The sequence below is a fragment of the Oncorhynchus tshawytscha genome, unplaced genomic scaffold (genome assembly GCF_018296145.1).
Source record: "Oncorhynchus tshawytscha isolate Ot180627B unplaced genomic scaffold, Otsh_v2.0 Un_scaffold_4246_pilon_pilon, whole genome shotgun sequence".
In the NCBI taxonomy this organism is placed as follows: Eukaryota; Metazoa; Chordata; class Actinopteri; order Salmoniformes; family Salmonidae; genus Oncorhynchus; species Oncorhynchus tshawytscha.
Genome location: NW_024609831.1, coordinates 17,829 through 42,802, shown reverse-complemented (window position 1 = coordinate 42,802; position 24,974 = coordinate 17,829). Strand labels below are relative to the sequence as shown.

Below are 24,974 nucleotides of genomic sequence, written 5' to 3'. Positions count from 1 at the left end.
ATCTGATGACTGAGAAACACACACACCCTTTAAACCCCCTCTGCTCTTTTGAGCCCTCTATTTCAAAGTCACTTGGCTCTATTTCAAAGTCACTTGGATCTCTTCTTCAAGCCATGGTAGAAAAATGATGGGAAACTGGGAATTTGTATACAGGGGAGTGTTGAGCTCTACAGCAGACTCGCACAATTCAATCGCTGGTTGAACACTATTTTCTGTCCCCCCCCAAATATATTTGTAGATAACTGGCCCTCTTTCTGGGACTCACACACAACAGGACCAAGCCTGGCATGCTCAGGAGTGACAGACTATCTTAGCTGGAGGGGTGCTCTCATCTTCCCTATCAACATAGACAGGGCTCAAACTCCTCTAGCTCCACAATGAGATAGGGTGCAGGCCAGGCAGTAGTCTGTCAGGCATTAGCAATCTCACTGGAATAAAGACCTCCATTCCTGTCATTATTGAAAGATATTGTGATAATACTCCACAACGGCTCATAGTAATGGCTGGAATGGTATCAAACACATGGAAATGTGTTTTATGTGCTCAATACCATTCCATTTCCTCCGTTCCAGGCTCTTAGCCATTACTATGAGCCCCTTCTCCCCAATTAAGGTGCCACCGGCCGCCTGTGCTCATATCTCAAAATAGGACTACTTAATGTTAGATCCCTCACTTCCAAGGCAGTCATAGGCAATTAACTAATCACTGATCATAAACTTCATGTGATTGGCCTGACTGAAACATGGCTCAAGACAGATGAATATACTGGGTTAAATGAGGCCTCTCCTCCTGATTACACGAGTGACCAAATCTCCACCAAATTGGGAGTCTTCCAACGAGCTTTGAAAGACAGTACCGTGCAATATGAAAAAGCCTACAATGCTGCTCGTTCAACCTACCTTTACAACCTGAGGAGAATAAAACACGATTCAAAATAGATTTCTGATACTGTCACAAAGCTAACTAAAAAGCAGCATTCCCCAAGTGAGGATGGCCTTTACTTCAGCAGTGATGAATTCATTAACTTCTTTGATGAAAAGATCAAGATCATTAAAAAGCTAATTACAGACACCTGTTTGAATATACGTATTTCTCCAAAACTCAGTTATAATGAGTCTGCACAGAACTGCCAGAACCTCGGATCAATGGAGACACTCAAGTGTTGTTATCCTGTATATCTCGGCACGTTCAAGAAAATAGTCATGTCCTCTAAACCTTCCAGCTGTCTACTGGACCCTATTCCAACTAAACTACAGAAAGCGCTACTTCCTGTGCTTCACCCTCCTATGTTGAACATAATAAATGGCTCCCTATCCTCCTGATGTGGACCAAACTCACTAAAAGTGGAAGTAATAAAGCCTCTCCTGAAAAAGCCAAACCTTGACCTGGAAAATGTAAAGAATTATTGGCCTATATTGAATCTCCCATTCCTCTCAATTATTTTGGAAAAAAGCTGTTTCTCATCAACTCACTTTCTTCCTGATGACAAATAATGTATACGAAACGCTCCAATCTGGTTTTAGACCCTATCAAAGTACTGAGACCACACTTGTAAAGGTGGTAAATTACATTTGAATGGCGTCAGACCAAGGCTCTGTGTCTGTCCTCGTGTCCCTAGACTTTAGTGCTGCGTTTGATACCATCAATCACCACATTCTTTTGGAGAGATTGGAAACCCAAATTGGTCTACGCGGACAAGTTCTGGCCTGGTTTAGATCTTATCTGTCGGAAAGATATCAGTTAGTCTCTGTGGACGGTTTGTCCTCTGACAAATCAATGTTAAGCTTCGGTATTCCTCAAGGTTCAAACTTAGGACCACTATTGTTTTCACTGTTCTACCTCTTGGTGATGTCATTTGGAAACACAATGTCAACTGTCACTGCTATGCAGACGACACACAGCTGTACATTTCAATGAAACATGGTGAAGCCCCAAAATTGCATACCCTGGAAGCCTGTGTTTCAGACATAAGGAAGACATAAGGAGATTATTAATTATTTTATTATTATTTATTTTATTATTTTTGATGAATTGTTTTACTTTTAAACTCAGACAAAACAGTGATGCTGGACCTAGGTCCAAAGAAACAAAGATATCTGCTGTTTGATCTGACAATTAATCTCAGTGGTTGTACAGTCATCTAAAATAAAACGTGAAAGACCTCCGCATTACTCTGGACCCTTATCAACATTATTTTAAAAATGGCTTTTTTTCCATCTTTCTATCATTGCAAAACATTTTGTCATAAAATCATAAAGAACAGCTAATCCATGCTTTGTTACTTCAAGATTAGACTACTGAAATGCTCTACTCTCCGGCTACCTGGATAAAAAACAAAATAAATACGTCTGCTAGCGCTAAATACGTCTTCTAGAATCTTGACTAGAACCAAAACACTTGATCATATTACTCCAGTGCTGGTCTCTGTTAAGGCTCGGGCTGATTTCAAGGTTTTCCTGCTAACCTTCAAAGCATTACCTATCTCTCCGATTTGATCCTGCGGTACAAACCTACATGTACAGTCACAAGACGCAGGCCTCCTAATTGTCCCTAGAATTAGCTCCTATAGAGCTCCTATAGAGCTCCATTTTTATGGGATGGTCTGCCGATCCATGTGAAAGATGCAGACTCGGTCTCAACCTTTAAGTCTTTACAGAAGACTCATCTCTTCAGTAGGTCCTGTGATTGAGTGTAGTCTGGCCCAGGAGTGTGAAGGTGAACGGAAAGGCACTGGAGTGAGGAAAGCCCCTTGCTGTCTCTGCCTGGCTGGCTCCCCTCTCTCCACTGGATTCTCTGCCTCTGACCCTATTACTGGGGCTGAGTCTCTGGCTTTGCTAGTCCCTAAGAGGGGTGCATCACATCGTGCCAGGCATTTTTTGGTATACTGGACTTGAGTGGGTAGAGTGACTGATGTCATCTTCCTGTCTGGTTTTGCGCCCCCTTGGGTTCGTGTGGTGGGGGAGATCTTCGTGGGCTATATTTGGCGGTCTGTTGATATCTCTCTGGTGGTGTGGGGGCTCTGCTCTGGCAAAGTGGGTGGGGTTGAAGAACAATCTGGCCTTAATTGTACTCTTATAATCTCCAGCCAGAAGGGGACTGGCCACCCCTCAGAGCCTGGCTTCGCACTAGGTTTCTTCCTAGGTTCCTGCCTTTCTGGGGAGTTTTTCCTAGCCACTGGGCTTCCACATCTGCATTGCCTGCTTTTTGGGGTTTTAGGCTGGGTTTCTGTATAAGCAGTTTGTGACATCTGATTGATGACTCTAAGCATGATGGGATGTTAATTGCTTAATTAACTCAGGAACCACACCTGTGTGGAAGCACCTGCTTTCAATACACTTTGTATCCCTCATTTACTCAAGTGTTTCCTTTATTTGGGCAGTTACCTGTATATCTCCATACAAGATAACAAATATATGCACAACATAAAAGGCAATTGCCAAAAGTTTTTAATCTGAAATCTCCATTCTCCCTGTGAAACAAATCATATTCAAAAATATATGGAAGAAAAAGTATGCTGCATTTTCATAATCTATTATAGAAAAGTCAATTCTTATAAAACAACGTCACAGTTATCAAAATGCCATTAAAAAAGCTTTCATGAAATGCCATTCATACAATGGCTTCATATAGTTCATGGGACAAGGCCACAACCAGGCCTTAATAGAAAATCGAACACATCCTAAGGGGAACATCCTATTCTCAATCCTTTAGTAACCATATCCACGGTGGTAACCATCGGGGTCTCTGTCATGACCGTAGCCCCCATACTCATCCTCAGGACAGCGCATGCCAAGGGACTGCTGGATAGCCATCTCCTGTCTGCGGAGCTGCATGGAGTCAACCAGGTCATATATGATGGACATGGACCACATGGGAGACGGGTACCAGGACTTGACGTTGCCGTCTTTCCCCACCAGCAGCATAGAGAAGTACTCTGGGCTGATCTGGAAGTAGTTCCTGATGTCCTGCACCAGAGAGGGAGAAACGTCCTCACGTTCCACAGTGGCAGTCCCTGTGACACAGGCAGGGTTGAGGGGTTAACTTTAATTGATTTCATACATTAAGAACAACAATGTTTAGAAGAAGAATGGAAGAAGAAGAAGACTTAAACCTAAATCAAATCTTCAGTTATATAAGCTCAGGATTTTCCCACCAATATGGGAACAGTAACTGTTTCTTACCGTTGATTGGGTATAGCTCAAGGGTCCCGCCCATATCCTCCATGTCCTTTCCAATCAGCTTCAGCACAGACAAGTGGCGCAGGCCTGAGTAGAGCCAGGTGAAAACACGTAAACACTTTCAAACAAAGCCCTAGCGCCTTCCCAAAGATATCTAGTACATGTGAAGGTATGGATATAGGTGTAAGCAGTGGTTTTAATTTAACTAGGCAAGTCAGCTCAGAACAAATTCTTATTTACAATGACAGCCTACCCCCGGCCAAACCCGGATGACACTGGGCCAATTATGTGCCGCCCTATGGGACTCCCAATCACGGCCGGTTGTGATACAGCCTGGAATTGAAGCAGTGTCTGTAGTGACGCCTAGAGATGCAGAGCTTTAAACCCGCTGCGCCACTAAGGAGCCCAAATAATACTATTCAGGGAAGTAGAATGGAGGGTACAGTATAATACTGTACAGAATGGAGGGTACAGTATAATACTATACAGAATGGAGGGTACAGTATAATACTATACAGAATGGAGGGTACAGTATAATACTATACAGAATGGAGGGTACAGTATAATACTATACAGAATGGAGGGTACAGTATACTACTATACAGAATGGAGGGTACAGTATAATACTACACAGAATGGAGGGTACAGTATAATACTACACAGAATGGAGGGTACAGTATAATACTACACAGAATGGAGGGTACAGTATAATACTACACAGAATGGAGGGTACAGTATAATACTACACAGAATGGAGGGTACAGTATAATACTATACAGAATGGAGGGTACAGTATAATACTATACAGGGTAGTAGAATGGTGGGTACAGTATAATACTATACAGAATGGAGGGTACAGTATAATACTATACAGAATGGAGGGTACAGTATAATACTATACAGGGTAGTAGAATGGAGGGTACAGTATAATACTATACAGAATGGAGGGTACAGTATAATACTATACATAATGGAGGGTACAGTATAATACTACACAGAATGGAGGGTACAGTATTATACTACACAGAATGGAGAGAACAGTATAATACTACACAGACTGGAGGGTACAGTATAATACTATACAGAATGGAGCTTGCAGTATAATACTATACAGAATGGAGGGTGCAGTATAATACTACACAGAATGGAGGGTACAGTATTATACTACACAGAATGGAGGGTACAGTATAATACTACACAGAATGGAGGGTACAGTATAATACTACACAGAATGGAGGGTACAGTATTATACTACAAAGAATGGAGGGTACAGTATTATACTACACAGAATGGAGGGTACAGTATTATACTACACAGAATGGAGGGTACAGTATTATACTACACAGAATGACCTCTCTCTCTGTCTGAGAGACAGAGCCCAATTTCTGCAATGTGACCAAACTGAGTCCATGAAACATTTCCCAGTAGAAGTACTAAAGACATGCATACAACTGAAGCTCAATGGTCTTGTTTAATTCGTTTCACTGTGCTCGCTAGATTTCTTTCCCCAAATTACAAATGTTTCTAATTTGCAGATCTTTCATCCCAGTACTATTAATGTCATCCACAGAAAGACTGTGTTGGCAGCTAAACAATAGCCTGTCCTCCCAAACTAAGAACCCTGTTTTTCATCAGTACTAGACCAACATGAGTAGTTGACCACATTGTCTACAACAGGCTCAAAACCAAATACCAAACATTCTGGCGAGTCTCAAGAGACCTCTATCGTAACCCAGCTTTAGAGTGGTGTCTATTTTCTAACCTAAACAATTCAGGCATGTTACAGCTAAACGCCAAAAAAATCCCTTTTGTTTGTTTGCATAGCTAATGCAGTATGTTACATATTTCGCAACAGTTAAAACTAACTGTGACAGACTCTGCAAGCTACAAATACGTTGACATTCCATGAGATTATCTTCTGTTAATAGTTATGTTACTAGTTCATTTGAACTCTAAAAAGATATATCCTGATGCTTGTACAGCATGGCTCGTTGGACCAACAGTGACAGACAGTAACAACAAGGGATGAGGACAGTGTGTTTCAGGAGTGGTATTTGAGAGATAACCCTCCCTGCACTATCTCTGTAAGCTTGAGGATCTGAGTGAGCTGGTGAGTTATTCAGGAAATATGTCTGCTCTTGAACGTAACAGGCAAAACATTTTTTGATAATGTTTTATTGTCACATACACCAGATAGGAGCAGTGAAATGTGTTGTTTTACAGGGTCAGCCATAGTAGTACAGCACCCCTGGTGTAAATTAGGGTTAAGAGCCTTGCTCAAGAGCACATTGGCAGATTTTTACCTTGTCGGCTCAGGTATTCAAACCAGCAACCTTTCAGTTACTGGCCCAACACTTTAACCGCTACGCTACCTGTCACCCTAGTTGACCAAAGTGTGGCCACACATTCTGAACATCTCCGCAGAAGGGAGTGAAGCAGCCAAGACAAACACTTAAGGGCCCCAGTGAAATCATCAAAACGTACAGGCCTGAGACAACAGTGTGACATCACTACTCACCCAGATTGCAGGCCTGGCTAGTCAGGGCGTAGAGCTGCTGCTGATAGGCCCATTCCTCGTCGTCAGAGGAGGAGATCACAAACAGCCTGCGTCTCCAGCGGAACCTAGAGAAATATAAACACAGAACAAACAATGACATCAAATATATACAAACAAAATTCCACAAGCCTTTGAGAAGAACAAAAAGGTTACAAACGCATGTATTTATTTATTTGCATATACATGTTCGACCAGGAGCACACAGGATGTCAGTGTCAGTTTTAGGCGAGTGTATTTGTCAGTTGTGTTGACTTGAAACTGCAGTCACACAGTCTTATATTGCAATTGCATCGTCCTAGATAATAACAAAAGCCTACTAGTACCGTGAGAGGAAGTTCTCCAGGGATTTGGATTTGTCTTCTGTCTTACACGTCACTCCTTGTCTCTTCTGCTGTTCCATCTCCTTGATGCGAGAAGAGAATGTGTCTATGTAGTCAAACACAGCCGTCATGGCGATGGGCACCTCATATTCTTGCTGTGAATGGGGACAGAAAACCACATCACCCATCTTTAGGCAGAAAAAGTGTTACGGATGATACTGTATCAATTCACTGCAGTAAAATGGAGCTATTGAAGCGCTCAACCGATATGATGGACTTTCACTCAGACATAGGACCGAAAGGTTAAACGCTCTTTCATCAAAATAAGAAGGTCATCCAGGATGCACAATACTAAATAGCAGTATACAATAACACATTGTAATTATACCGCAGTAAGCTTTATAGGGAAACAAGGCCTACCAACCTTCACTTTCATATCAAAGTCGGTCAGCACCATATAGTAGTCGTCAAATATCAGTCCCAACTCAGTCCTCAAGGCTCTGATGAGGGGCTGGTTTGTGAAGTCCTCGTCTTTCATGCCTTTCAGAGGCTGATCCTTCTCTGTAACCATAAACTTGTATTACACTTGTCATCAGAGTAAAATAGAATTGAAAATTAGCAACAAAAAGTTAAAAACTTAACTTACCAGGCTGGTAATGGTCCATCTTCATGGTGCCATTGGTCAGAGAGCCAAAGATGGTGATAAGAGAGATTTTTCTGACACCCAATTCACACACATGCTCCAGATACTCATCTCTCTGCTGCGTGTACATAGGATTCTCCTCGTCTGGAGTACTGATCACCTGGGAGGGAAAGAAAAGTGACTGTTGTATCATGTGTCTATTCTGTTCGGTTCTATTCTATTCAGTTCTATTCTATTCAGTTCTATTCTATTCTGTTCTATTCAGTTCTATTCTATTCTATTCTATTCAGTTCTATTCAGTTCTATTCTATTCTGTTTGCTTCTATTCCATTCTATTTAGTTATATTCTGTTCTAGTGTACCAATATTTCTGCTTCATATCAGATTTAATCAATACATTTATGTAATACAACAGAATACCCACAAGTAGACGTCGTCTCTTCTCAAAATGACCAAAAAAGGATACTAAGAGGTTTGGCTGTTTTGTGGGGGGCCTCTTGTTGTCTGCTTCTTTCTCCTGGTTAATAGCGGCCTTCTTCCCTGGTCTCCTGCCACGATAGAAGCCCCCATCACTGTCTTTAGTAGCCTTCAACCTTTTCTTGTCTGCTTTACTCTTTTTGCCTGATTTATCAGCCTTTTTCTTCCTCTCTGCATTGACAGGCCGCTTGACCTTGCTCTTCTTGGGGGAAGCTGTTTCCACCTGTGCATCAGAGTCAACCTTAAGTTCACTGCCCAGCTCTTCCCCTCCTTCAGTTGGTTTGTTGTTAGTGAGCTGAGTTGGAGAGGTAACAACTTGTCGGCCATGTTTGGTATCGTCGGTTGTGTCTTCTTCATATTGGTCTCTGTGGGATTCTGTAACGTCATCTATGCCATTTTTGTGGGTCTCTGAGAGGATGTAGGAGGATTCGTCTGTGGTGGGGACCTCTAGGTCCCAGTGCGGTGTTGTCTGGGGGTCCAAGGGCTTCGGAACTGTGGGTTTTGTGGTGGTTGTGGTTGTGGTTCGTCGTGTTGTTGTAGTTTTTGGTTTTGTTGTGGTGGTTGGTTTTATAGTAGTGGTGGTCGTGGTTGTTTTTGTTGTGGTTGTTGGTTTTGTTGTGGTGGTTACTTTTGTGGTCGTTGTAGTAGTTGTTGGTTTTGTTGTGGTCGTGGTTGTTTTTCTGGTGGGGGTTGTGGTTGGCTTTGCTGTAGTTATGGTTGTGGTTGCTTTTGTTGTTGGTGGTGGTTTTGTTGTGGTTGTAGTTGTTTTTTTTGTTGTTCTTGTTGGTTTTGTTGTGGTGGTTGTCTTTGTTGTAATTGTGGTTGCCTTTGTGGTCATAGTTGGTTTTGTGGTTGGTCGGGTTGTGGTAACTGTCACAGCCTTTGGTCCTTGAGCTGGTCTCTGCACCCCTTTCCTCACTGGCACCCTCTCCACTGTAGAGTTCACTGTGACCTCTGACCCCGTGGTCAATACCCCCTGGCCCTGAAACTCAACCACCTGGCCCTCAACACCGGCCGCCTTGCACCTCTGCACGAAGCCCCTCTGCCTGGCCTTCTCCAGCTTGCGCATGTGGGTCTGGTCCATCACCTCGTACATAGCCTCCAGCCTGACCGGGTACGGGTACCTCTCCTCCACCTGGAGGGTCTTCCTAAGGAGAACCATGCCAAACTTCCCCTCCTCCAGCTTCAGGAAGTTCATCAGCCTGGGGATGAGGACCGTATCCAGGGGCTCCTCCGTCACCTGTCCCTTGGCGTTGACCCGCCGCACCTTCCCGCCTCGCTCTCCCTCCTGGTGGAACATCACTATCATCTGCATGTGCCGCTCCGCCATCTGGCAGTAGACGTCCGACTTGAGGAGGGTCATCATCAGGCGATAGTAACCGTCTGAGTCATGTGGGGCGGAGATGACCAGGACCCGGTTCTTCCCTGCGAAGCTGGCCAGGACGTTGAGGGAGCCTGCGCTGCCGGGGCCGGTGCGGGCTGGTGTGGACTGAGGCTGAACCGCCTCCCCTGTCACTGGTTTACTGTTGTCTTGAGATGTGCCAGTGCCACTGCCAACCTGGTTTATGGGTTTCTTTGGTTGTTGGGGTATTCTTCTGCTTGGCATCATCCTTCTTCTTGGTGGTTCTTTTCCTCTTCTTGGAGGCTCAACTTTCTCATCTCTCTGCATTCTGTCACGATGGCTCGTCATAGGGGATACATTTATACCACCAGCGGAAGGAGCAATACTGTCAGAGTTCAGCACATTTTGTGTTCTGTTAAAAATCCCCCCCTGGAGGGATGTTCGTCGTAAGATTGTCCTTTTGAGGGGTCTCCTGTCAGAGGCCCCTGTGCTCCATACCAGCAACAGCCATAACACACAGAGATGCAGTGTCTGTTTCATTTTTGCAGTGTCAAAGAAAAACCTACAATGGGTATAAGAAGATCAGTGAAAGAGGCATTGCCTGTAGTCCTCTGTCTTTCTGACGTTGTGTCCAGTTTTCAGATGAAATAACTGATCAGTGATTATCCATAAAAACGCTTTGTTTGAGAAGAAAAAAATAGTTCTGCAGTAGGTTATGACGTAACTGTTCAGAAAGACAAATGCCCAATCTGGGCTGTTTCAATAAAGTAAACAAACACTTGTCAACTTGTGTGCTATAATCCTGCTGAAAGTTTACATGAAAATGCACCATTTACCATTCCATTCTGGTGACAAAAAAATAACTCCCCGATGATAAGAAATATTGTGGCAGTCGTCCAATGCCTCCTTTCTCCGTTTCTGCAGCTGAAATGACATACATTTCATTTTCTATGTTAATGTAGACAGTGCAACCTCTGCTTACTAGGCGGCTACACGTAACGGTTCCATATATTCTGTCTATACAAAACTTACTCCATCGATTGTAACTTTAGAGGCCATTTTCCTCTTTCTAACGTCTTCAGAAGGAGAGATTTCTGGAAGTCTCAATGCGTTGTCGGCAAGGAGGGATCTTCTGCCTTCCCCCTTCCAGCGCATCGAGTTACCCGACGAAATACTATGTAACCACAAATTCCATAAGCGCTCTCTCCGCTCTGAGCACCAACCCAAGACCAAGAAAGAAACGATTTTTGCTGCGTTCACGCGCACGTCGGAACGAGAAAACTCGGAAAGGTCCGACTTGCTAATTGTTTATAGCTACAGATGTGCCGCGTTCAACCAGTCAGAAAGTCGAACATTTCCGAGTTTCCTAGTACCGGCTAGCACTTGAACGCAGCATAAGTAGCGGCTCTCACGGCAAGGTTCGACACCGCCCACCGTACACATGTACACAGAACAGAGCACTATAGTTATTACAACCATATCCGCTCATGAAATAATGCGGCTGCATTTATTTATGTATTACCAATGCAGTCTATATCCATAAGTTGCCATGGATGTAGTTTAAGGTTAAAATAATCAGATATGGTAGGCCCAACTATTTTATATTTTATTAGCATAATGTCAATAAAAATACATGATGGGAATGGAATTGTATTCATATAGATTTTTACAAGAACACTTGATTATTGTTGTTTTAATAGCCAGTAAACTAAAGTTTTGGGGAGTTAGGAAGTTTTATTGAGGGAAACTAGACAGGGTAGATGTATGCCATCTACTGGCAGGCTTTGCCACAAAGCTCTTAGTTTTATTGAGGGAAACTAGACAGGGTAGATGTATGCCATCTACTGGCAGGCTTTGCCACAAAGCTCTTAGTTTTATTGAGGGAAACTAGACAGGGTAGATGTATGCCATCTACTGGCAGGCTTTGCCACAAAGCTCTTAGTTTTATTGAGGGAAACTAGACAGGGTAGATGTATGCCATCTACTGGCAGGCTTTGCCACAAAGCTCTTAGTTTTATTTGTTTTTGTTGTTGTAATTTTACCCCCTTTTTATTCACAATTTCGTGATATCCAATTGCGATCTTGTCTCATCGCTGCAACTCCCCCAACGGGCTCAGGAGAGACGAAGGCCGAGTCATGCTCACTCTTCTGTGATCGTCTGAATACCTTGGTCAATACACCAACGAATGACCACACTGTCAGTAATAACCGTAACAGTCAATAACAGTGCAATCATATATTAACTCACTATTTGTCACGCTCCAAATTCAACCAATGTGTTATAGCTATTTATTTCAGATTTATAAACTACATTTAAGCTTCTAAACTGCTTACCTCTAGGCTCTTTATATTACTAATGTTAATAATAAACCATGGGATTATTATATCGCTTTTCAAAGACCCGAAGATGCTTGAAAAAGACGCTAGAAAGATCCTTAATAAAGACGCTTTCTTCATACTGTATGTTTGATCACAAATGTGTGATTCATTTGTTGATTAGTTTGCTAATTGTGTGTGTGATTTATTTAACTTAGGACTGTCTAAAGAAGGTACAGTGCCTTGCGAAAGTATTCGGCCCCCTTGAACTTTGCGACCTTTTGCCACATTTCAGGCTTCCAACATAAAGATATAAAACTGTATTTTTTTGTGAAGAATCAACAACAAGTGGGACACAATCATGAAGTGGAACGACATTTATTGGATATTTCAAACTTTTTTAACAAATCAAAAACTGAAAAATTGGGCGTGCAAAATTAAGTTAATACTTTGTAGCGCCACCTTTTGCTGCGATTACAGCTGTAAGTCGCTTGGGGTATGTCTCTATCAGTTTTGCACATCGAGAGACTGAATTTTTTCCCCATTCCTCCTTGCAAAACAGCTCGAGCTCAGTGAGGTTGGATGGAGAGCATTTGTGAACAGCAGTTTTCAGTTCTTTCCACAGATTCTCGATTGGATTCAGGTCTGGACTTTGACTTGGCCATTCTAACACCTGGATATGTTTATTTTTGAACCATTCCATTGTAGATTTTGCTTTATGTTTTGGATCATTGTCTTGTTGGAAGACAAATCTCCGTCCCAGTCTCAGGTCTTTTGCAGACTCCATCAGGTTTTCTTCCAGAATGGTCCTGTATTTGGCTCCATCCATCTTAACCATCTTCCCTGTCCCTGCTGAAGAAAAGCAGGCCCAAAACATGATGCTGCCACCACCATGTTTGACAGTGGGGATGGTGTGTTCAGGGTGATGAGCTGTGTTGCTTTTACGCCAAACATAACGTTTTGCATTGTTGCCAAAATTTCAATTTTGGTTTCATCTGACCAGAGCACCTTCTTCCACATGTTTGGTGTGTCTCCCAGGTGGCTTGTGGCAAACTTTAAACAACACTTTTTATGGATATCTTTAAGAAATGGCTTTCTTCTTGCCACTCTTCCATAAAGGCCATATTTGTGCAATATACGACTGATTGTTGTCCTATGGACAGAGTCTCCCACCTCAGCTGTAGATCTCTGCAGTTCATCCAGAGTAATCATGGGCCTCTTGGCTGCATCTCTGATCAGTCTTCTCCTTGTATGAGCTGAAAGTTTAGAGGGACGGCCAGGTCTTGGTAGATTTGCAGTGGTCTGATACTCCTTCCATTTCAATATTATCGCTTGCACAGTGCTCCTTGGGATGTTTAAAGCTTGGGAAATCTTTTTGTATCCAAATCCGGCTTTAAACTTCTTCACAACAGTATCTCGGACCTGCCTGGTGTGTTCCTTGTTCTTCATGATGCTCTCTGCGCTTTTAACGGACCTCTGAGACTATCACAGTGCAGGTGCATTTATACAGAGACTTGATTACACACAGGTGGATTGTATTTATCATCATTAGTCATTTAGGTCAACATTGGATCATTCAGAGACCCTCACTGAACTTCTGGAGAGAGTTTGCTGCACTGAAAGTAAAGGGGCTGAATAATTTTGCACGCCCAATTTTTCAGTTTTTGATTTGTTAAAAAAGTTTGAAATATCCAATAAATGTCGTTCCACTTCATGATTGTGTCCCACTTGTTGTTGATTCTTCACAAAAAAATACAGTTTTATATCTTTATGTTTGAAGCCTGAAATGTGGCAAAAGGTCGCAAAGTTCAAGGGGGCCGAATACTTTCGCAAGGCACTGTATAGGCATCACCTAGGCCTGTCTCAAGAAGGTATAGTCATTCACTGTAGAAGTCTCACATACAAATTACCTCTGGCAGTAATTGGATTGAAAGAGGTCTTGCAGCAATAAGCCTCTTACAGTATTGCAGTTTGCACTTGTTGCTGAGCAGGCAGAGCAAAGCAGAGCAGATCCAGGACAGTTTGATGGACACACGGGCTAACATTGCTTAATAACTGCCTATAGGATGAGATTTGAACTACAACCTTGGTTTGAAACGAGGATAGCGTCGATGGGACATATATAATCATTTCCAGTTAGGCCTACAGGCTTTATACCCCTGCAAGGTCAGTCAAGATGATGGCCGGAGATGTTGTTGGTATCTGGGAGGTGGCGTTAAGCGATGGGGTTTACAGGATTGAGTTTGAACACGGCACGGCGACAGGGAAGAGGGTTGTTTGGATCAATGGACAGGTACGTAGGCCCTGAAACGTATTCCTTCTTAAAATCTCTAATGTGTTATTGAGTAGTCAGAGCTATGTACAGAAGGCCTATGGCTGTCTGATTTGCTTTCTTCCTCAGGAGGTGCTCAGAAGAGATTGGATGTTCAAACTGGTTGGAAAGGAGACCTTCACAGTGGGAGGCATGGAAACAAAAGCAACAGTAAACATTGAGGCTATCAGTGGCTTTACCTACGAGTACACCTTGGAGATTGATGGCAAGAGTCTCCAGAAGTTCATAGATAACAGATCCAAAGTCACTAAGACGTGGGTGCTGCAAGTGGATGGTGTTGACTGCAGGATTGTCCTTGGTAAGGATCAAAAAACAAAAAGCATGTTCTTTCCTATGAGCATTGAGCAATATTTCAGTGTCAATTCCAGCTACACTGTCTATTCTAAAAAGTCTATAAAAACATAGTTGGCTGTGTGTAAGGCAACATGCATGTCAGCGCTGTTCTGAGGAGTATAATCTATTTAGGGGAACACTTTTGGGTTGGCTATTTTAAGCCATGCGAGCAACCTGATTGGAAGGGACACTGTCCTTTGTAGCCTATAGCAGAAAGCTCCATGTGACATGAATAAACAAAGCAGGGAACTCTGCACTGTGTGATGTTATGATGCTCTTGTGGATGTGTAATGCACACTGGTAAATCACTAGCAATCATTCCAATGTACTGCATGGTGCTTCTGTCCTGTATGTCTATGGTGAAAAATATGATGCAAGCAATACTAATAATATACTAAATTACTACTGTATGGTTTCAACAGAAAAGGACACAATGGATGTATGGTTCAATGGGCAGAAAATGGAGACCGAGGTACTTTTTCAACCTCATATGGAATTGAATGTGAAGTTATTGTGTCCATGTATGTTGCATACATACATAGGCCAAGGTTCTGGTTTAACATGATTCACTAATGTTTTGGTCCATACTTTAGTCATCCCAGTCCTTTATGGATATTCATGTACCGTCTCTTGTGGTCGGCTATAGGGAGAGTTTGTGGATGACGGAACAGAGACACACTTCACGGTGGCAGACCATGAATGCTGCATCAAGGCTTTGAGCAGTGGGAAGAAGAGAGCTGGCATCGTCCATTACTTAATGGTGGATGGGGAAGCAGTGGCCGGCTGGACAGATTGAAGAGGACCGCTGAACTTTTCATGTCAGGAATCTGAAATGTTGGATATATCCTATGTAAATATAAATAAGGAGGCAGCCTCAGGGATGAGTGAGTGGCATTGAACTAAGATATCAATCGACTCAAGGTCTCTGTACTGTTTCTAGGTTTTCATAGATGGGATCAATATTTCTATGGTGGAACTAAGGAGTGTTATCTTTCTGATAACGAGGTTGTGTATAAATAAGTCAATTAATCAAAGGAAATATGTAAATATTTAACATTTCAAATCAATTAATAAAATATAGCAATACATTTTTTAGTTTTTAGTGTAATCATGTATGATCTTTGCTTGTTTAGGCAGATGCTACGCTATATTGCATTAATTTGCAAGCCAAATGTATCTCTTCTGAAATATGAATACCTTAGAGCTCCATATATATGGCTAAATTAATGTTATATATTGGCATATACTGTACATGTGAGTGAACATTCTTCAAATGCCGAGAAACAGATGCGTAGCCTCTGCGCAATAAGTACATTCAAGAACGCGACGCCTCTGAACCAGCCAATGCGTTATATGGTTGCCGCCATAGAGATAGATTGAAAACTCTAGTGCCCAAATGAACTATCGGGCCCAAATGCCTATTTTAGCATGGGCATTGCCATTGAGGACTTTCACCATTTTAAAGAAGTCAACTGGGTGGGACTTCCTATGTGTTAATCCAGGTCACCAGGAGGGATCAGCCGATGAATTATACCCACGTGAAAACATTCCATATATGCAGGTGGCAATAAATCGCTGACTTTATACCTGTTAAAACAACACACTCCAGGTGTCAGTATGCACCCGTTCAGTTTGTTTGCCAACTCATAGAAGTAGTAGAATAAGAAAATGAACTACTTCGAAATGGAGATGGACGCAATGGCTCTGCCTGTGCTCTCACAGATGCCATAATAGGACAGATACAATGATGCGATGTCTATCTAAGTCTATGGGTTGCAGCAGACGTTTTCCAGTAGGAAACGTTCAGGGAATGACGTCCAATGATACAGACGGGATGGATTTCTACCCAAGAGGAAGGGGAAAGCACCTATGTTTGCCGATCAACTAGAGCAATCTGTAAAATTTATATTGCTCTCATCGCAATAAGTAGCCACATTTGTATTGTGTCTTGGAATTTTCGGCAACTGCATGCGCAAAGTGTTTGGACCAAATCCGGACTGTGGGGGGAGTTTTGCGCCTGCTTTTGCACGCTAAACAAAACAACGAACAAGGACTTGGCTGCGCAGAACACACATCCAGCCACGATTAGTAACTATTTAGCTAGTTATGTAGATTGCTTTTGGCAGGTTTGCCTGGGTACATAACTACATTAGTTTATTTGCATGTTTGTGAAGAAAAGCTCCAAACAGATTGGTCGGTCTAAGGAGAGAATGATAGGGGTTTGAGAAATTCAGAGTTTTGTCCCCGGCTTGGACGTTAGCCTCTGCTAGCTACAGAGTTAGCAAATGCCAAAGGGCCTATTTAGCAAGCGTTTTCAAACCTTTCCAGCGTTTGAGAGTTATGACATGACTGCAGTACAGTACTTACCTGTTTGCTGGATTGCTACTATTCATACACACGCTAATATTCGTGAATAGGGTTTTTACTTCTACACTCCGTGAGGGACGGAGCAAGGATATGGGGAAGCGTTGCTCAGCCGACTACTACTGTCACTCCTCCAGGATTTCGAATCAGGAGATCCCGGGTCGGTTGTTTGGTCTCACGGATAGCCAGCTAGCTACATGGACTCACTGACAAGTAACTGCTGTTTCATTTCAAGACATATTTGCAGTTTGAATCAAGTAGCTAGCTATCGACAAATTATTTGGCGTGCCTCACCCACAATATTGTGCTGAGGACCACACCATTTGACCAGACCAGTCAACTCGTTACCAGTCGTGAAAGGGCAAGAACAAAAACGACGCGCAAAATGAACTATCAGCAGCACCTTGCAAACTCGGCTGCCATTCGGTCTGAGATCCAGAGGTTCGAATCCGTCCATCCAAACATCTACTCCATATATGAACTGCTGGAGCGCGTGGAAGAGCCCATCCTGCAGAATCAGATTCGAGAACATGTCATCGCCATTGAAGGTAAGGCAGTAGGGGTGCATGTAGCCGTCGCTACAGGTGACATCGGTACATCACCATAACATGTTTTGCTCTGCACTCTCTAATCCTCTCAAATCTGTTTACTGCTGTGGTGTCGGAGTGTTGTATCATTTTAATATGGTTACATCATGGCAGAGCTGCTATGTTGTATGAATGAATGAATGAATGTATAGGCCTTGGTTCCCTGATTGTCAATCAACAATTGATTTCTCTATTGAGCTGTTTCAACAAGCACTTAGCCCAGCTGTATGACACTCACATAACAATCAGTAGCTTATCATTTGAATTACTTGCATGCAGAACTACATGAGGGGAAGCTCCGACGATCTGCTTTTCAAACTTCTCACACAGCTGGGCAGATGTTGGGCTACCACTATGTACTAGAAGGAGTGACATGCATTATCTTATGACCCTTTGATAATACATTGTCCTGTTATAATGGCGTCATCATATCGTGACTCATGGCTACTGCTTTTTTACTCTATTGATTGACTGATGAAATGTCCAGCAGTATTGTAGTGAAGGCCTGGTATTGTTGTTGTCGTGAGAATGGCAACTGGCTTCTCTCATTCACTGTATAGACTCTGTTAATTTGCATATAAATGGGTGCTGTGCGGTAGGTAGGGTAGGGAGGTGGGGAGTTAGGGAGGACTTGCCAGACAGCCAGGTGTTGTTGACCCACTTTCCACTGATGTTGGAGCCAGCAGCAAAGAAGAGCAAGCAGAAAGTGTCACACATTGAGGTAACATAGCTGTTAACAACAAAAGGTGTTTGTGGTGGGTGTGAGCAGTGTGTGGGTGTGTGACTGACTGAGGCTAGGGTTATCCCACCTCCATCACTGACTGTGTGTGTGTGTCCTACATGTACCCTCTGGACACAGTGAGGGGAGGGTGGCTACCTGCCGGGACTTGCTCTCTAGTACCTGGACCTGTCCTGTCAGAGGTACAACGGAACTGGCTGGAGTGGGCCTCCTGAATGGAGGAACTGAGAAGCGGAGTCTGGGCAGGGGGATATTTCTTTGGTCCTCGAGTGCTGTTGGCACTGGATCAGCATTGGCCAGGTTAATGGTACTGATTGGAGTGTGTGGGTTGAGCGGCTGTTCTTCTCACCTGGCTTGATGGTCAGTAGTAGGAGCTGAGGACTGGTTTGAACAAGATCAGTCAGGACCACTGTTGGTCTGGGGCTCCGCCAATACTCCAGAAATACCATGAAACTAACTGGTTGGGAAGGGCTCGTACGTAAGCCTTTCACTGTAAAGTCTACACCTGTTGTGTTCGGCCCATTTCACCTATACACTTTGATATGATTTAGGGCTGTATCATATGTTCTGAGATGGGACAGTGGTTGTTTTTCTCCTGGATGTTTTATTAAGTCCAGTTGTTACCATGTATGCTTGTTTTGTTTACCAAATGTTGTCGGCCATCTGTGCACTGTAGCATGTGTTCTGATTATATTATATATTTGAATTATCTTAGAGAAGGCTAGCTCTGTCACAGTAGCCTGGAACATTCTGACAGAGATTCTAGTTCCCTAAACATGTCAGATGACCAAATGCTCTTCTGATGGAGAAACCAGCATCATGTTTGTAAACATGTGGTTGGATTGTAGATCAGGTTGTTTGGGATTAGAGCCTGGCTGTCGTTTTCAGGATCCTTGAATGACATCTCACCGAACACTTGTCTGACAGATGGCAAATCCACTCTGAAAACTGCTACGTCACACTTCCTTTATCTTTCAAACCCAGCCAGGACAACTGTCACTCCTGACAGAATGACTGATATCTAGGGAGAGAGAGAGTGATGGAGGGAGGTGGAGAGAAACAGAAAGGAAATGAGGGAGAGGGAAGAGAGACAGAAAGAAACAATGATCCAGAGAGAGCGATACGGGAGGAAGAGTGGGGGAGAGATGGGGCTGTGAGGGAGAGATGGGGCTGTGAGGGAGAGGAAAAGAGGATGAGATTGCACACTGAACAAAAGAGCAGTGATGGCTGACTGATGTCCTGGCTGACTGATGTCCTGGCTGACTGATGTCCTGGCTGACTGATGTCCTGGCTGACTGATGTCCTGGCTGTAATAATAAGTGGGGGGTGCCTTTTTAAAGGGTTTTTAGTCCGTTATGCAACCATGGTGTGTGTGTGTATGTGCAGGTTTTACAGAGTTGTACTGCTGAATGATGCTGATGTCACGGACACCCTATTTTCTCCATATTAGTGCACTACATTTGATCAGGGACACTGGTCAAATGTAGTGCACAATATAGTGAATAGGGTGTCAGTGGCGGCAGGCAGGTAGCCTAGCTGTTAAGAGTGTTGGGCCAGTAACTGAAAGGTTGCTGGTTCAAATCCCGGAGCAGACGAGGTGAAAAATCTATCAATGTGCCCTTGAGCAAGGCACTTCACCCCAATCTCTCCTGATGAGAGCGTCTGCTAAATGACTAAAATGTAAATGTAAAATGTGTCATTTCAGACTCCGCATACCCTGATCTCTGTATTCAGCTGCATTTGTTCCTGCTAAATCACATCCATCCCCAGACAGCAGTACAGCACTACATCACACTGCTCTCCCCCACATTCTGACTGCTGAGGTGAGGAAGGAACTGACACAATGTTCTGTTTCCCAGTAAAATAATAGTTTTTTTGTTTTTGCTGACCAGTTTTGCATTGTTCTGTTGGCACCAAGTGGCTGGTTCAGTAATGTTCTCAGTTAGTCAGCATCATGGTCTTTGTCATACAGAAACATGGCTACTCTTTAGAATGATCAATCAATGAATCATCAGGATGCCATCATCTGTAAGGACAGGACTTTGCAGTTTGTACTCCATAAATGTCAGACCGTGTTTCCTACCTCAGTCTATGCATTGAGGTCGCTAGAGATGATTGTTACCACGAAGCAAAGGTCCTGTTTGTGACATGGTTGATGCTAACATGCTTCTGACACATGCTGAGATTCCTTCACATTTATGCTCCTCACCAGACCGACAGGTAACATGATCTCTGGCCTCCCCACCAGGCAGACAGGGAACATGATCTCTGGCCTCCCCACCAGGCAGACAGGGAACATGATCTCTGGCCTCCCCACCAGGCAGACGGGGAACATGATCTCTGGCCTCCCCACCAGGCAGACGGGGAATATGATCTCTGGCCTCCCCACCAGGCAGACGGGGAACATGATCTCTGGCCTCCCCACCAGGCAGACGGGGAACATGATCTCTGGCCTCCTCACCAGGCAGACGGGGAACATGATCTCTGGCCTCCCACCAGGCAGACGGGGAACATGGCCTCCCCACCAGGCAGACGGGGAACATGATCTCTGGCCTCCCCACCAGGCAGACGGGGAACATGACTCTGGCCTCCCCACCAGGCAGACGGGGAACATGATCTCTGGCCTCCCCACCAGGCAGACGGGGAACATGATCTCTGGCCTCCCCACCAGGCAGACGGGGAACATGATCTCTGGCCTCCCCACTACCCCTGACTGTACAAAACATTAGGAAAACACCCCTTTTCCCTTCATAACTGCCTCAGTTCCTCAGGGCCTGGACTCTACAAGGTGTCGAAAGCGTTCCACAGGGATGCTGGCCAATGTTGACTCCAATGCTTCCCACAGTTGTGTCAAGTTGGCTGGATGTCCTTTGAGTGGTGAACCATACTTGATACACACGGGAAACTGTTGAGCGTGGAAAACCCCAGCAGCGTTGCAGTTCTTAACACAAACCGGTGCACCTGGCACCTACCTCCATACCACTTAAATCTTTTGTCTTGCCCATTCACCTTCTGAATGGCACACACACACAATCTGTGTCTCAATTGTCCCAAGGCTTAAAAATCCTTCTTTAACCTGTCTTCTCCCCTTCACCTACACTGATTGAAGTGGATTTAACTGGTGAAATCAATAAGGGATTATAGCTTTCACCTTCATTCACCTGTATTCACCTGTATATCGGGATATTACTTCTGACAAAATATTGTACTGTTTTGACAATATGACAATATTATTTTTGCGCTACTTGGCTGTACCTGCACTAAAACTCCAGTATGTTTCCTTCATAGTTTCATAGTTTGTTCTCATCTTCTTTTTAAATAGTAAGACATGTTTTCAGCACTTTTATTTCCCCAACTGATCAAAAGCAGTTCTCATGTCTCTCCCTCGTCCCTCTGCAACAGACATATGGTGAGCAACATCGAAATCGCAATAAAAATCACAATATCAAATCGCGATACATATAGAATCATGAGAATCGCGTAACATATCCTATCGGCACCTAAGTATGGTGATAATATGGTATCGTGAGGTCCCTGGCATTTCCCAGCCCTAGCAGGCAGGTAACCTGATCTCTGGAGGTTGTTGTTTACACATGTTATGTAGTCTACAGTTCACATGGTGCTTCATGTCTCCATGCATAGGCTATCAGATCTCTTCAGCAAAGTGTGTGTGTCAACCTATGTGTCTACCTCGCTGTGGAATCCCTCCTTTAGTGTAACCTGGTGTGAAACAAACCAGAGCCTCACTGTGTTCAGTGGATCAGTATTACAACAGCTCCCCACAGTGGGTTAACCACCTGGACCCCCCTCACTGGGCGGACCGGGTGGCACGCTGCAGTCTTCCAATCTAACCTATGACCAGATCCTAGGCTAATAAAGGAGAGGACAGATGAGAGGAATGGGACAAAGATGGGAGAGATGAGGCTGATAAAGGCCAGTGCTTGAAGGGATAATAATCTGTAGGAAAAGGTCAAATCATCTGTAGAGGCTAACAATAGTGTGTGTTAGATGAACAGCAGGACATGGAGATAAAAGCTCCTTCTTTCTTGTTGTGTAGCAGCTGGCTGAGCTTTTCCCTCCTCCCCCTATGATGCAGAGCACAGTCTCAGGGGCCTTCTCATTGGACAGTGCTGAGGTAAGGTCACCTAAGAGTGGCTGTGTGGCTCAATTTATCCCGCCTGCTGCTCTCGCTGTCATCGCTTTCTCTCATCCAGGAGCTGGGAAAACAACAACACACACACACACACACACACTGCCTGCCTCCAGGGCGCCATTAGGGAGATGCAGTCATCAGCCATCCATGAGTTTGTTAGCTGGATGCTACTCAGGATGCATCAGCAACCACAACAGACACACACGTACAGTCAACCCACAATGTTTGAGTTTCAGACAGTCCGTGACCCATGTATTTTTATGGGTAAGGCTAGTTCCTTCCCCCTCAAACCAGTATGACTCCTTCCTCTCACACAGGCTTCATCACCTCCTGCTGACATGGAAGGCATTTACATTTTGATGACCATTAAGTCTCTCCGATGTGCCCACTTCCTCAGGGTCCAAATTGTATTGAACAGACCGTTTCAATTGGACTTCAGCGGTCTGGCGTGAAAAGCCCTGGCTCGATCTCTTTAGATTTGATTAGAAAGGAGCCCTGGAGTGGTGCCTTGGTGGGTGAACAAGCCCCAGCTAGCAGCCTAGTAGTGAGGGAGGAGGGCATATGGGGGTCCATATGCTAAAGAGGTTCCACTGTCTAGACTGTTTACAGGGATTAAGAAACTGGGTGAACAGGACAATGCATATACAGTTATTACTTACTGGGGCCCGGTGGGGACTGGATTCATATACAGTTATTACTTACTGGGGCCCAGTGGAGACTGGATGCATATACAGTTATTACTTACTGGGGCCCAGCGGAGACTGGATTCATATACAGTTATTACTTACTGGGGCCCGGCGGAGACTGGATGCATATACAGTTATTACTTACTGGGGCCCGGCGGAGACTGGATGCATATACAGTTATTACTTACTGGGGCCCGGCGGAGACTGGATGCATATACAGTTATTACTTACTGGGGGGCCCGGCGGAGACTGGATGCATATACAGTTATTACTTACTGGGGCCCGGCGGAGACTGGATGCATATACAGTTATTACTTACTGGGGCCCGGCGGAGACTGGATGCATATACAGTTATTACTTACTGGGGCCCGGCGGAGACTGGATGCATATACAGTTATTACTTACTGGGGCCCGGCGGAGACTGGATGCATATACAGTTATTACTTACTGGGGCCCGGCGGAGACTGGATGCATATACAGTTATTACTTACTGGGGCCCGGCGGAGACTGGATGCATATACAGTTATTACTTACTGGGGCCCGGCGGAGACTGGATGCATATACAGTTATTACTTACTGGGGCCCGGCGGAGACTGGATGCATATACAGTTATTACTTACTGGGGCCCGGCGGAGACTGGATGCATATACAGTTATTACTTACTGGGGCCCGGCGGAGACTGGATGCATATACAGTTATTACTTACTGGGGCCCGGCGGAGACTGGATGCATATACAGTTATTACTTGCTGGGGCCCGGCGGAGACTGGATGCATATACAGTTATTACTTACTGGGGCCCGGCGGAGACTGGATGCATATACAGTTATTACTTACTGGGGCCCGGCGGGGACTGGATGCATATACAGTTATTACTTACTGGGGCCCGGCGGGGACTGGATTCATATACAGTTATTACTTACTGGGGCCCGGCGGGGACTGGATTCATATACAGTTATTACTTACTGGGGCCCGGCGGGGACTGGATTCATATACAGTTATTACTTACTGGGGCCCGGCGGGGACTGGATTCATATACAGTTATTACTTACTGGGGCCCGGCGGGGACTGGATTCATATACAGTTATTACTTACTGGGGCCCGGTGGGGACTGGATTCATATACAGTTATTACTTACTGGGGCCCGGTGGGGACTGGATTCATATACAGTTATTACTTATTGGGGCCCGGTGGGGACTGGATTCATATACAGTTATTACTTACCGGGGCCCGGTGGGGACTGGATTCATATACAGTTATTACTTACTGGGGCCCGGTGGGGACTGGATTTGTGTGGTAGACAATGCAGATTAGAGAGGCTGCCCAGTGTCTGCCCCTAGGCTGGGAATAGAGCACACAAGTGGCTGCATGGCAGTGGAATTTATGCCAGTTATTGGCCATGTCCTGTGTGCCCATGCAGTTACAGTGAAGGGTAGAGAGGGGTGAACCACAACGTTACAGTGAAGGGTAGAGGGGGGTGAACCACAACGTCACAGTGAAGGGTAGAGGGGGGTGAACCACAAGGTCACAGTGAAGGGTAGAGGGGAGTGAACCACAACGTCACAGTGAAAGGTAGAGGGGCGTGAACCACAACGTCACAGTGAAGGGTAGAGGGGGTGAACCACAACGTCACAGTGAAGGGTAGAGGGGGTGAACCACAACGTCACAGTGAAAGGTAGAGGGGGTGAACCACAACGTCACAGTGAAGGGTAGAGGGGGTGAACCACAACGTCACAGTGAAGGGTAGAGGGGGTGAACCACAACGTCACAGTGAAGGGTAGGGGGGTAGAGGGGTAGAGGGGGTGAACCACAGTGTGAAAGGTAGAGGGGGTGAACCACAAGGTCACAGTGAAGGGTAGAGGGGGTGAACCACAAGGTCACAGTGAAGGGTAGAGGGGGTGAACCACAACGTCACAGTGAAGGGTAGAGGGGGGAACCACAACGTCACAG

The 24,974-nt window shown here is 44.5% G+C and overlaps 2 protein-coding genes and 1 long non-coding RNA gene across 4 annotated transcripts; 2 read left to right on the top strand and 1 right to left on the bottom strand.

The window, feature by feature from the left end:
* Window positions 1-3,429: 3,429 nt before the first annotated feature.
* On the bottom strand, window positions 3,430-10,755 carry LOC121846173 (coiled-coil domain-containing protein 80-like). Of its 2 annotated transcripts, XM_042319471.1 has the most exons (9): window positions 10,549-10,755; window positions 10,353-10,440; window positions 8,122-10,078; window positions 7,702-7,858; window positions 7,480-7,616; window positions 7,059-7,210; window positions 6,697-6,800; window positions 4,182-4,265; window positions 3,430-4,012 (listed from the first exon to the last, which is right to left on the bottom strand). In XM_042319471.1, the coding sequence occupies exons 2-9, from the start codon at window positions 10,358-10,360 to the stop codon at window positions 3,708-3,710; spliced, it is 2,904 nt and encodes a 967-aa protein (XP_042175405.1). In that variant the 5' UTR covers window positions 10,361-10,440; window positions 10,549-10,755; the 3' UTR covers window positions 3,430-3,707. The 2 variants fall into 2 exon arrangements, with proteins under 2 accessions (XP_042175405.1, XP_042175403.1); XM_042319469.1 differs by having other exon boundaries at window positions 10,353-10,755.
* Window positions 10,756-13,792: 3,037 nt separating this feature from the next.
* LOC112267521 (fas apoptotic inhibitory molecule 1-like) lies at window positions 13,793-15,609 on the top strand. The gene is made up of 4 exons (XM_024445751.2): window positions 13,793-14,125; window positions 14,234-14,462; window positions 14,920-14,969; window positions 15,144-15,609. The coding sequence occupies exons 1-4, from the start codon at window positions 14,009-14,011 to the stop codon at window positions 15,291-15,293; spliced, it is 546 nt and encodes a 181-aa protein (XP_024301519.1). The 5' UTR covers window positions 13,793-14,008; the 3' UTR covers window positions 15,294-15,609.
* Window positions 15,610-16,266: 657 nt separating this feature from the next.
* LOC121846177 lies at window positions 16,267-20,675 on the top strand. The gene is made up of 3 exons (XR_006083094.1): window positions 16,267-17,409; window positions 19,893-20,010; window positions 20,400-20,675. It is a non-coding gene; the product is annotated as an uncharacterized LOC121846177 (long non-coding RNA).
* Window positions 20,676-24,974: the final 4,299 nt, after the last annotated feature.